The sequence below is a fragment of the Podarcis pityusensis genome (genome assembly GCF_964106645.2).
Source record: "Podarcis pityusensis genome assembly, chromosome: 4".
NCBI classification, from domain to species: domain Eukaryota; kingdom Metazoa; phylum Chordata; class Lepidosauria; order Squamata; family Lacertidae; genus Podarcis; species Podarcis pityusensis.
The window spans coordinates 40,704,937-40,718,692 of NC_138027.1; the positions used below are offsets into that span (position 1 = coordinate 40,704,937).

At 39.8% G+C, this 13,756-nt stretch overlaps 2 protein-coding genes across 9 annotated transcripts in view; both read right to left on the reverse strand.

Annotated features, from left to right (window-relative positions):
- Positions 1-3,511, reverse strand: part of GABRR3 (gamma-aminobutyric acid type A receptor subunit rho3) — a 34,769-nt gene extending 31,258 nt beyond the window's left edge. For 2 of the 5 annotated variants that reach the window (XM_081001522.1, XM_081001519.1), the window contains exon 1: positions 808-1,126. The gene's annotated coding sequence lies outside the window, so the exon portion shown is untranslated. Of the gene's footprint in view, positions 1-807; positions 1,127-2,572 lie in introns of those variants that run through there. The other 3 variants (XM_081001521.1, XM_081001520.1, XM_081001523.1) reach the window with 3 other exon arrangements.
- A 169-nt stretch (positions 3,512-3,680) lies between these two features.
- DCAF6 (DDB1 and CUL4 associated factor 6) overlaps positions 3,681-13,756 on the reverse strand; it is a 48,265-nt gene continuing 38,189 nt past the window's right edge. For all 4 annotated transcript variants that reach the window (XM_081001501.1, XM_081001500.1, XM_081001502.1 and 1 more), the window contains 7 exons: positions 11,455-11,538; positions 10,907-11,225; positions 9,014-9,152; positions 5,768-5,924; positions 5,265-5,353; positions 4,686-4,791; positions 3,681-4,118 (listed from right to left, as the gene is read on the reverse strand). In XM_081001501.1, the coding sequence (XP_080857627.1) occupies positions 4,054-4,118; positions 4,686-4,791; positions 5,265-5,353; positions 5,768-5,924; positions 9,014-9,152; positions 10,907-11,225; positions 11,455-11,538 (959 nt within the window). In that variant the 3' untranslated portion in view covers positions 3,681-4,053. The remainder of the gene's footprint in view (positions 4,119-4,685; positions 4,792-5,264; positions 5,354-5,767; positions 5,925-9,013; positions 9,153-10,906; positions 11,226-11,454; positions 11,539-13,756) is intronic.

Consider the following 13,756-nt stretch of genomic DNA (forward strand, 5'->3'; position numbering starts at 1 on the left):
ACAGAAATAAACAGAAAAAAATAATAATTACAGTGGGCAGTAATTGTGGAGTTCCTCAAGGATCCAAATTCAGATAAACGGTCTGTTCTGGAATCAGGGTAAACAGTACCATAGTAATGTTTGTATGAGGCCTATATTATCCAGGGTAGCAATATCCAGAAGACTGTGAAGAGTTAAAAAATCTCTCTCAAAACTGATTGACCAAGCATGAGACCTCACCAACCACACGGTTACAAGCCCATGGGTCCTAATAGACATGTGGGAATGGGAAGCATCAAAAGAAGAGAATCAGTGGCTGGTAGAAAGGTGCTTATTCCTCCATGTACCAAAGATGTCTTTGCTGTAAATGTCCACCCCCAGCTAGCTAGCTGCCAGTTTTGGATCCCAGCCATGGAAAAAGCTATTTAAAAACAAGCTCCAGAAAGCAATTTCAGGAGAGAATCATCAGGCAGGGGAAAGTTTACATTCACCTAATCCACCTACCAATTCCCATTTGCACAGAGAGGGCTACCTGGACTAAGAATTAATTAACCAAAAATTATTATCATAAAGAGACATTAAAGAGCAATAAGAGACAAAAAAAAGTATCCACTGCTGTTATCCTTGCTGTAGAGAAAAGCAGGCTAAGGACATGTAGGGAGCGGAAAGTGCCAGACCTCTGAATTTGGCTTTTAAGGCCGTTTGGGGCAAACCTCACTCATATCATATGATGTCAGATGGTGGGCAATGCCATAGGTTCTCTCACCCCTGCTGCAAAAGATGAAGTTGTATGCTCAAGATGAAGGGGTCAGAGCGGCCCTTCCTTACCATTTTGTACTTACTGAAATTGCTTAGCCTTAAGAGTGCTTCTTTGTCCTTTTCACACATGAGGGAAGAGGTTGCTGCTTCCTCAGGAGAATATAGGGTTATCATAGAGTTCCAGCATCTCAAAGAGAAAACCTGCCTTTTATTCTGGATAGAAACTATTTAGGCCCACAGCCTCTCCACACAGCTAAACACTTTAAGCACCACCGCAAGTTCTTCCCACACTCCCGTAGGAGGCAGTGGGGCTGCTCCTCCAAGCATTAATCCACAAGTCACCAAAAGGACTGTTTCCACATTCTTTCACCGTACTAGGCCTCACCACTGCTAATAGGCCTTTTTTTGAAGGGGGGGGAAAAACACTCAAAGGGGGGAAAGAAGCCAGTCTGAGAATGAGAAATATTCAGGGGAGTAATCCTTCTCCCATAAGCCAGTTCTGTCTCCTGTGTGGTGCCCATCTTTAAGTGGGGTGAGGTAGGACTTACCGTATTGCTTGATGAGCATTTTAGGAATATTGTATTGTGTGTCATTTTAAGTTTGGCTTATCTGTTTGCATTTTGTTGTTTAATTATAGCACTTATCACTGAGCATTTGGACAGAATACAGCTTGCATGTTTTTCTATCTCCAAAGGTAAATGAACAAGAGAGAGGAACCGAACTACTGTAGCCCACCCCCCACATATTATATCATAGCTGTCAACCGTCCCTTATTTGGCGGGAAACTCCCTTATCCCAGCGCCGTTTCCTGCCGCTGTCCCTTACTGATGATGTCCCTTAAATTTCCCGGGTTTCACGCTTGCCTGGCTCAGAAGGGAAGCAGCGGCTCGGGGTCCTCCGCCACGAGAGAGAGCGCACGCATGAGCTGCCGCATCTCCGTCCCTCCCTTTTCCCCCTCAGGGACACATCGTGAGGAGACGGGTGGCGGCAGGCAGCCCCTCTCTTGCAAGACTTCCGCCGTGCTGCCTGGGGAAGCCAGGCGGCGGTGGCGGCTGAGGAGGCTGAGGGGGAAGAGGAGGGGATGGGGAGGGACGCAGAAGGACGGCACTTCAGCGGCTGCCGCTGCGCCGCAACCACCTCATGCCGGGCTCGCGGGCGGTGTGAGCGAGAGTCTCCCTCCCTCCCTCCCTCTCGGGCGGGGAAGGGCCGATGGAACTCCTCGCGCCAGGACGGCAGCCCCGACGTGCTGCTTAGCATACCCTCCAACCAGTGCAGTTCATCTTAATGTAGTGATTTCCCCCTCTGCATCCCTTTCATAACTCTATTTTTATAAATCATTTGTCCATCCATAGTTCAAATTTTTACTACAAGTTTTCTGTCAATCCTATCAATGTATGTAACTCTTTACAATAGCTTTTCAACTAAATTATAAACTTTCCCCATTCTTTATTAAAGAGGTCCTCTTCCTGGTTTCTAATTCTGCCTGTAAGCTTTGCCACCTCGATGGCGTTCATCAGTTTTGTCTGCCACTCTTCTTTGGTCAAAGTTGTAGACCCTTAGGATCATGTAGTCCAACCCCCTGCAAAACACAGTCAGTCACAGCAAAAGCAGCATGGCTCCATGAGTGCCGGATTTCTGTATAAGCTAAACAAAATCCCTTATTTTGGCTGCTGTTCCCTTATTTTCGAGGGTGCTGGTCCCTTATTTTCTGTAAGTTGACAGCTATGCACATATTCCTGGCTGTTTTTCAAACAGTGGCTGCTTCCTCCAAGTTACAAGCACTCACTTGGCCTCAACCAGAAGTCAGGCATTTAGTGTTGCTGGTCTTACGTACTTCCAGCAGATTCCTGCAGTGAAACATGCTTCCAGTGGAGATTCAGCAGGCATCCTTGTTTATGACTGTCAGGTGTCTCTTGAAGACTTTTTTATGGTGATAGGCATATATAGCTGTTCAAAAATCTTCTCGATTAGCTAGGCATTTGAATGATTTTGTGCTGTTTTTACGTTTTATTGTTTAGATATAGTTGTACACCATCCTGGTGTTTTATAGGAATTATACTTTTATAAATAAAGCAGCCATCCCATGGACACTCTCAGAAGTACAGATGTGGTATACTGTGGTCCATTGTTTCTGTGTACCTGCTTACAACATGGGCAGTCCCCAGTACATGGTTTATCTTCATACCATTGCCAAACAGTCCTAGCAGCAACTTGTAGTAGTCCAGAAACAAACCTTGATGCAGCGACTAAGAGTTTCAAGTGGCCCCCCACTAAGCAACTATATTGTATGAGTGGCCCTGTGATGAAGGGGTGGTTTTGAGTTTAATGAAATTCTTACTCGGACCCCTCTTCATACAACTGTATGCATGCCTCACAATCACAATTCGTGACTGTATCAAAGGTGGGGATGACAGCATGCTTTTCTTTGGGTAAGGACCAGTGGTGCAGTCCTGCTCTTCCTTAACCATAGGTTGTTTTATTTTGGACATTCCTACAAGTGCGCTATGAATAACAGAATTCAAATTTTAGAGTACATCCAGGTGTAAGATACAGTACCATCAATATAGCCCATTTTTTCCAACAGACTTTGATCCAGAAGGCTACATTGCTGGATCTGTGCACACAGTCAAGTATTTCAACAGCAGTCTTCTGTGCTATATGACAAGCTGCTTTTTATCAGAGTTTCCAAAGCAATTCAGAAACTATATAGTCACACACTCCTAAAATGAAACATTTAACTTTAGCACATAAAATAAAAGTTCTGACTTAAATGTATTTTAAGAAGGCGGAATAAGTTTCTAGTCAACTTACAAGTTATGTAAGTCTCCAAACCCCAATAGGATTTCTGTGAGGAAGGGTGGAAACTGAAATTTCTGTAGTCAGTAGAGAATGTGATGTGTTGATTTCCTCACATAGTGGTCAGAAAACGACAAACACAAATGTAAAACAACCACATCTTTTAATAGAAAGCAACAAACATGCAAATAGCAGGTATAGAAATTTATTTGAACCAATGTTTTCACTATAAGGTAAGTTATTTTAAAACACTGATCCAAGCTCCCATGTTTGCAAGTTAAGGGAAAATATTGCACTTCGCATTTTCTAGCACCCCTCATACACTGCAAAACATTTTAAAAATATTTTGCTTATTTTACTTGCACACTTTTGCAAGTCATGCACACATTCATTCAAAATCAAAACGTTAGGTTACTCAAAAGCAAAACCTTAAAATTGCACTAAAGCTTTGTAAGGAAAAATATAATTCATGACTTATACAAATTTCATGACGTCTAGGTGCTTTCAGAGAAGAGCCAATTACTCTTCATCTTCGTTTTCATTCTCTTGGCCAGATCCTTCAGACCTGTCTCCTTCCAGCCGGTCTGTAAAATATGGGAGTAATTGTTAAATGACTGAAGCAATTTGAAAGCCATTTTTCCAATTCAGAAAACAAAATGACATTTTGTTCAACCACTGTCCAGGGTCTAGTGATGAATGAAGTAGAAATGCTTAAGGTATACTGAACATATATACTCCCTTTTACAAATATGATGGAAACACAGTAGGGGAAAAAATATGAATAGCTGCTAAAAATTCTGATTCAGATAATTTTCCACTTGTGACCAAGTGAAGATGCCCAGGAATCAGGATGGCGCCTGATGTCTCCACCACCTGGGGATGCCTGGGGATCCCTGGATCTTGCCTGTTTTCACACACTGACAACACATCCTTTATAAGTCTATCCATGATGTTTTATCTGCACAATCAGAACGAATTTCAGGAACCAAAAAGTCGTATTGAAAAATACAACTTTTGAGCCGTCTGGCCCCAAAATGGCAACTAGTTGAAATGAAACACCTCACATAAGAAATCTAGTCAAAAGTGATTTCTGGTCTGTGACCGTAATAAATCAATTCATTCAGTAAAAAGTGTCTGTAGAATCTTCCTACCTGCTCTTATATGGTTCAAAGATGCCAACATCCTTAGCATAAAAGAAGCTGGAACAGTGATTGTGTTTCTGGTTTCTTCCAGCATTAATTCATTTCGAGTTATAACCTAGGGTAGGGGTAGAGAGGAAGTTAAATAGTTACTGAGCAAGAATTTAACAGAGCAGATTTAGAAAATAATGCTTGTTGTATATATTTATGTGCCACTATTATATGAGCATCTGACATAAACACTGCATCAGTATTTACCAAAGACCTATCTTTACCCAATACATGTTTCACTGGTGCACACAACTCTTTACCAATTTGAGGCTATTCATGATCAGTTCACTTCTGTAACAGGATTTACTACATTTCGATCCATGTTGCATGTACCATAGAATCTAGTTCCATGTTCCAATAACAATGACACATCTCCCACTGTGAACTGGTCTTTCTATGGCAATACATCTATGAAATTATTGTTTTCTTCTAAGTTACAAATTGGTATTAGTGGTGCACAGAAAGTATTAACAAGCAACATCAATATTGTCAGGAAAGAAAATTATAAAATAGGAGTGTTGCTGCAGAATATCATCTTACCTCGTCAGCAAGTTTCCGATTAAAAATTTTGGATTCTTCTAGTGGGGACCAGATTTTTATATCATAATCAATACCTGATGAGGCTAGAACTAAAACAATTTAATAATATATTAAGTAGTCATTATTTTACATTAGCAAATACAAATAATATTTGGTGGTTAGCACACTTTGTTGCAACCCCCCGCCCCGCCCCAATTTCTTAGAAGGGTTTCACTTTTAAATTCACTCTTATGTTCCACTTAGAACTTCTATTCCCTAGGGAGCATTCACATGTGCATAATTTGCAACATGTAGGCAATGATCTGAAACAGACTATGAGGATAACATTAAGACAAGATCTCTCATTAGTATCCACTTCACAAATTAGCTAAGGTCCTTCAGACTGCAAACTATTAAAAATAATCTATCATTTTGGTAGAATATTGATGAAGCCAAGTGTTTTCAAGGGCTTCCCTACAAGCCATGCATATGCCTGTAAATTATAGAGAGAAAAGCAATCTTACTTGGGTCAAATGGATGTGGCTGCAGACAGTTCACCACGTGGTTATCTGCTTCCAGCAGCATCAAGTGCTCAGCAGTATGCCGATCCCAGATGAAGATATGGCCACAATCTGAACCACTCATAACAAAGTTAGAACCCCAAAAATTGGCTTCTTTTATCTATATAGAAAATAAATTGGGGGGAACAAAACATTTCATTATGGTTAGTATGTACAGCTGGGAGACATTCTAATTCACTTTCAAAGTTGCATACAGGCTGTATTCATACACAACACTAAACTATGGTTCCGTGTCATATGAACATGCCTCAGACTTCACAACTCCTTTCCATCCCCTGACATGGCTATGTGCAATTGCTTCCATCTTTAACAAACAGCAATTTAGCATGAAGTTTGAATGCAGGCAAGCTGAAATAAGCCAACTTCAAACTGTGGTTTGATTTATCCATAACCTTAGCAAGGGCAGAACTGTGCCCACTACTTTTAAATAAAGATTTTTTTTTAAATAAAATTTAAAAAGTGCCTCAAGGCCCTACATAGTACCTATAGCTAATATACATACTATATACAATATATATACCTATACAATGTTTAAAGCATCTACTTAGCAGAAACCCTAAGCAGCACTAAATAGAAAGGACTGTTGGTTTAGCTGGAAACATATTTCTATGTGATGTTATAGTGGATTCAATTAAGATTGCCTCCCCAAACACTCAAAGGCAGGAATACAGTTGCCTCAAAGGAAGTATTTTGTCTCTGTTACCCTGAAGTGACCAATTACATTTTTGCCAAGCTAAAGAGTACAGAGACATAGAAACAAAGTACAGTGGTACCTCGGGTTACAAACACTTTGGGTTACAAACTCCACTAACCCAGAAGTAGTACCTCAGGTTGAGAACTTTGCCCCAGGATGAGAATGGAAATCGCACGCCGGTGGTGCGATGGCAGCGGGAGGACCCATTAGCAAAAGCAAGCCTCAAGTTAAGAACAGTTTCGGGTTAAGAACGGACCTCCGGAACGCATTAAGTTCGTAACCCAAGGTACCATACCACTATACAAAACACCAACAGAACAACAACTTCTCCAACCAAATTCTCTAAACGTGGCAGGGCAGCAACCTGACATAAATGCATGAGATTGCTGCCACTGACCTCAGGACTAGAACCTGGATCTGTTCTAGGCAGCAGGGGCAGACTGAAAATCCCTACCGTTTTCAGAAGACCTTGGGGAACAAAAATATTGGCAGTGGTGGTAATTGGGTAAAAATAGCCTTCAAAGGCATGGCCTTTTTCTCTGAACTACACCAACACACCTTTTAAAGCTTTATGACTAAATAGCTTGCCACCTAACAAAAGTTTCAGAAGAAAGGTTAATAAGGGCTGCTGAATCAGCTTCCCCGTTATTATTTTGCTAGATCATTAAAGAATCACTGCTGATTTTTATCCACAGCTGCACAGGGGCTGACTCCTGAGGAGCAGTACCGAAGACTGATCGCATTGATTGTGGTGGGGAGGGCTCAAGTCCTACAAACTCATTCCCAGAACTTGAACCACAGTTGATAATGTTGATTCTTCAGGTAGTGGAGGAAATGCCATGCTCCTTCTGGAGTAGTCACCTTTGGTCCCCACCCTGCACTCAGCTCTCACCTGTGGCTCCAAGAAGCTGTCAGCATGCAACAGCAGTCACACCTTGGGAACGGCTTCGAGTGGTCACCTGAGGGTACCCTAGAAGAGGGTAGCCAATAGGTCTTGCACCCTCAGTGAGTTAGGGACCTCCCCTGCATGCAAAGACAGGCTCCAACTGATTGAGCAGATGAGAGCAATAGTGGGTCTAATGGTAAAGAAGGCAGTTTCTGCATGTGCTGTAGAGGGAAGTGAGGGGAAGATGGGGCCTGTCAATCAAGGAGAAGGAAAACTCTGATCCTAAACCTCTGCTGCCTTGTGAGATATCTTTGGGAGAAGAAAAGGCTAAGGAGAAAACCCTCCATAAATCCGGAGTGGTGTCCCTAAGACGGTTGGATGGCACCTTGTATGCCTCCTTCCAGCAACTCCTGAAGCCAAGTTTGTGCCAAATGTATTGCTTTGCTTTCCTTTGGACACCAGTGAGGCCAAGTGGGGGGTCCTGTTGTCTGGGCAGCCCAGGACACTGCCCAGCCTAACGCAACAGTTTGACATCACCGTTGGAGGCACACTCCATTGTTTCTCAAGACAGACAGATGCTAACAACAAGGTGCCTTCCTCCTCTGACAGATCCTTCCTAGCTCTCCTAATCCATGAAAGAAGTTGGAGGGTTACTGGGCGCCCTCTGGTGGCTCAAACTGCCAGTAATGTCACATTTATTACTTGGCCCTCCTCAAGAATGATCGTCATTACTGAGAAAATTACCGTATTTTTTGCTCTATAAGACTCACTTTTTCCCTCCTAAAAAGTAAGGGGAAATGTGTGTGCGTCTTATGGAGTGAATGCAGGCTGCGCAGCTATCACAGAAGCCAGAACAGCAAGAGGGATTGCTGCTTTCACTGCGCAGCAATCCCTCTTGCTGTTCTGGCTTCTGAGATTCAGAATATTTTTTTCTTGTTTTCCTCCTCCAAAAACTAGGTGTGTCTTGTGGTCTGGTGCGTCTTATAGAGCGAAAAATACGGTACTTGTCGGGGGAAATCACTGAACAAATAAATTGCAGTAAAAATCATCACAAAATCAATTGCAAGGAAACACCCGTGAGAAACACAGGGAAATGAAGCTTCACACACTCAAACAGTCCAGGGCCCCAAGGGAACAGACAAGAGTCCTAGATACCATAAACACACAGCAATACAACACAGATTCAAAATACAAGCCTGAGATATGGAGAAGCAAAAAGGAGAGAGAAAATATGTCTTAAGCAACTGCCCCCAGCAAGGGCAAAAGTGTAACTTGCTACTTCAGGAGAACAGAGGCAAAATAGTTTGTCTGAGGTTTCTTCGAGGCGATTTTGTTCCTGCCTTCGAGTGGATGAAGAAGCCAAACCCGTGCAAGTCCATTATAACACCAGGGGAGAGTGTTAATTTTCTTTTAATTTCAAAGTTATTTCATAATGTTGACCAGGCATACAGTGCTCCGGACTAAGACTTTGCAAAGGTTCTTGAGTAACCATAACTGTATTATGATGTGCATATATCTTAATTTTTCTTATAAGCTCTCTTCTAATATAGGTTAGTATAACACATATTTAGAGCAAACCAAATTATAAATTTAGCAATAAACTATGTACCATTGTCCGGGAGTTTCGATGACCTTTGTAAACCATTTTTATTAAAGGGCGTCTAATATTCAGTGTTTCCAATTCCTCCATCTCTTTTCTCTCTTTCCTTCTTCTGAAGAGCTCCTGAATGCGAGCTACAGCAGATCGTCTATAGATTATGAACAGAAAGGCCATCATTGTCAGAAAGCTACATAATAACCTGGTTTGCAGTCCTGTTCAGAATTTGGTTTTTAGATCCCAATAACCTCGATGGAATTTAAACAGGCTAACTGTGCCTAGAGCGTTAGACCACTAGCCCATATAAAACAACCTTTGCCTTTTGACATTTGCTTTTACTCTCAAACAACAAAAAGAGGGAGGACAGCACAGCCTGAGCATGCAAATACAGCCTGTGCAAGTTTTCTTTTGAGTATTATACTCAGTGCCAATAATGAAATTGAGGATTTTATAAGCACCACCAGCAGGTCGCCCATTGACAGCATTTGAAGCAGAAGCTGTCAATTAGCCAATGGATGCATTCAAGCAATGTAATCATTTTAACATAAGAACACAAGAATAGCCTGCTGGATCAGGCCAATGACCCATCTAGTTAAGCATTCTGTACTCACATTGGCCAACCAGATGCCTATGGGAAACCAGCAAGCAGAACATGAGCACAAGAACACTGTTCCCCTCCCCTGGTTTACAGTAACTAGATATTATGTTAATCAACAAATCAAGTAAGCCGTGACACATGAAAAATACAATACGTGTTTAACAAAAGAGAAATACCTGGGCTTAAGTTCTACTGTATATTTTTACACTGCATTCATCTTTAATGAACACACTAAAGAGGTTAATAGACTTGTTAAACCTTTCACACAGCAATTACCTTTATTTGGGGGGGGGGCACAACATACAACTAAAATTACTCTCCACTGTCACCCTCTCTATATGAAGTCCAATAGATTTAAAACTTGTATAGTAACCAGTACAAAAGGTGGTTAGATACCGTACCAATGAAGAAAGTAATCATAATTCTACATGGGATGGTAATTCTGAATTACCTCAATATTCTACCACCTACTGCTGTTCCTCTTATATATCTAGTGAAAGGAATAACAGCTGAAGTCATTCAAATAAAAATAATGTATATAATATTGTTAAGAAACCGTACAGTGCTCCAGGTCCAATTTAACCATCCCCATTCATTCATGAAGCACGCTAAGTGACCTCAGGCAGTTACACAAACTCAGCCCAGCCTCACAAGGTTGTTGTGAAGATAAAATGGTGAAGACACCATAAGCACTGTGTCAGGCTCCTCAGAGAAAAAGCAAACAATTTTATATCAATTTTCTACTAGTCACTAAAAACAAATACAACCAGAATGTTTTCCAAGTCTCTGGAAGACAATCAAGCTCTGTTAAGTACAAGGAAAGAGAACTCTATGTGCATGAAAAAGTGACTAAGTGAACCTCTTTATATATGCCTGTTATGCAGACATGGCATATAAATAAAACACATGGGACCATGCACTCCTGCAGCACAATCTTATATATGTGTACTGAGAAGTAAGTCCTGCTGAGTCCACTGAAATTTAACCCCATGTATATGTGTATAGGATAGTTGCTTTCAGTATGAGAGTCCAGGTCATTGAAGGATCACATGATGTGCTACAATACATAGACAATTATGCAAATCCAACTGAAAATATAAAAAGACAATGCACTGAGGTAGAATTTTAATATCCAAGTAGAGCAAGCAGAATCCCGTGGTGAAATGAGGGCTAATCCTTCATGCCTATCATGAATGCATGTTGACAGCATAACTTTTAAGAGGTCTGAATGATTCTGCTGCATGATTTCCCATTTTTTACTTCAAGAGAACTGTCTTTAGGAGGGGAGAGCGCACCACAATACTAACCTATGGCCTACTCCTCCACGAAACCGGGCTCCTGGTATCAGAACAGGGTCATCATCACTATCATCAGTTTCTTGGAAAGCAGAACTTCTCATAGATGATTCTTCATGAGAAGCAAGCCCTGAGGAATCTGGTTGGGATTGAGGTTCATGATTTGTATTATTTGAGTTGGCAGTGGACTCTGTACTTTGTTGACTCACGCTTCCTTGCTCTTCTGTGTCTTTTCTTGATAAACCTTCGCCTGGTGTCTGGCAGGTTATGTCAAGATGAGGATCATTTTCTAGTTCCATACTACTTTCCAGTTGGTCAGACACATCATTATCTGATAGAGCAAACAATGACATTTAATCAGTTACCACACTAAAAACATTTTCAATTATCTTTGACAACATTATTAAAACCTAAAGTAGGAACAAATAAATAGCTATAACCTGTCCTGCAGATATAAGCATTTCAGGCATGTGGGGAGAAGAGAGCTTGAGTTTGCTTTAACAATTTACAGCTCCTTCAGTACTTTGGGTAAAGTATGCATATGTTACCATTTTACATACCTGAATGTGGTGTTCCAACATTTTCACTTGTAGGTGTCAATTCTTCAACATTTGTACTTTCCCCATGTGAGTCTTCAGGAATTCCTGGAATTCAGTATTTAAATTATATATATAGTGCAAATGGGCTACTAGCAATTTCTGAAATTAGCTATTATATACTGTTGTCACTATCATAAGCCTTCTATAGCTTGCATGGTAAGTAATAAAAACTGACAAAAATGATGCCCTGAAAAAATATTAAAAATATACAGTAAGTCAGGCACTGCTGCAATGTGTACTACTGAAAAAATAAACTGGTTTCCTGATTCCATCTATATCTCTAGCTGTAGATTCTCCATACTTATGTTAATCAAAATAGATTAGAATGTTTTGTGAATGAGTATTATTTATGTTCAACAGGAACAATAAAAGTGACTAAAGAATCACTTACTAATATCTAACATTCACAAGCTTATTACAGATGACTCCATAATCTTTTGCAGCAACCCATTTTACAAGGCTTGTTTATTTTTTAGTTTCTTTTATATTACTAATATTGAATACTTATCATGAACATTAAGAATTTAACAATTCATATAAAATATATATTCATATAAATAGTTTAATATTAGGTTAACTTTATATTTTAAACGATAACTGTATTGTTTTATGCAGGGCTCTGGATTTACAACAGAATACTAAAGTCAATGTACAAAGAACTGTGAAACTTCTTTCATGAGCCTAATGGTGTGTTTGTGTTGTTTTTCTCAAACGGCAACCCCTACATGCCACACCGCACACTACTTCTGAAACTGAGCATAGTTTAAGTATCATATTGTGATATGTGGGCTAGCAGAAGCACCCTACAGAGCTCTGTGAATCACAGCATGGATGTTACACTTACTTCCTGTGCTCCAAACTCCCCAAAAATCAGATTGAAAACCTTGTTCATAGTATATGTACAAATGTTTAATTTACTTAGATTTTTCATAGCTTTCCTCACTCATAGCCAAAGGAGATCCCAAAGTGATTTACAAAAGGATAAAAATACAAGCAATAACAATATATCCAGAAAAATAGTACAAATAAACCAGGAGTGTAATGATTTGAAATAAAGTAAGCACAGGCATACAATGATATAAAGGTGGCTATTTGATCTTTCTCTTTTTCCAGATTTTTCTAAGGAGGTGATTAAGGCATGCTCTAAATCTGCTAAAGTGAAAGCCCTTGCTAGGCCAAAAAGCTTGAAATACTATATTCAATTCCTGGCAAAGTTCTGCATTGAATATTCAGGTCAAACCCATAAATTTGACCAGTCAGATTTTATAAAACAAATGAAGACTGAGACTAAACAATTCTTTGACTTAAAGGCCAAGACTTTGACCGCTAGGATGTATGAATGGGAAGCATACAAAGCTTGTATTAGAGGCTGAATTACAGCATGTGAATCACATAAAAAAACCTTAGAAATAGTTAAGGAAAAAAATTGAAAAAGGAATTAAAAGATTTGTGGCCATTAATAGTTAATAACTCAACTGATAATCTGTGTAGTAAAATAAGAAAGAAGAAATTTGAGCTATGTAATACATTATCAAAACAAGTAGATATAATGCTTATGTATATGGGACAAAAAGTATTGGGAAACAGGTGAAAGGGGGGTAGAATTCTAGCAAATTGACTCAAGCAAAAGAAAGAAAGGTTAATAGTCTCACAAATTAGAGGTGAATTAGATGACATGTATATCGCTCCAACAGAAAGAGGTATATTGGAAGAGGTGATGGAGAAGTTTTTAAAAAAAAAAAAAAAAATTACCTGGTTCAGAATCTATGCAAAAACAATTATTAATGTCCCCAATATCAGAAACTGAGATTATGTTTGAGAATAATCTCAAACATGGAAAACAGTAAAGCACCAGGCCTAGACAGATTCCTGGTAGAATGGTACAAAACATACATTGATGTCTAGGCACCTAGGTTATTTCAATTATATGATGAGATATTCAGAGACGGAATTAGCTCAACATTATTGAGCTAATCAGGCATACATTACTGTTATTCCAAAGCACCAACCAATGCCCAATTTCTCTGATTAATATTGATACAAACATTTTAATGGCAATATTGGCAAGTAGGCTGCAAACAGTAATACCAACTATTATTAAAAATGACCAAATAGGCTCTATAAAGAGAAGACAAGCCACAGATAATATCAAGCTGGTTGTGGATTTGATAAACTTAAACAGGAACAAGAATGATATAGCTATATCATCTCTTGACAAATTGATAGAAGATATGTACAAACTTGCAGCACATGAACAAATCAC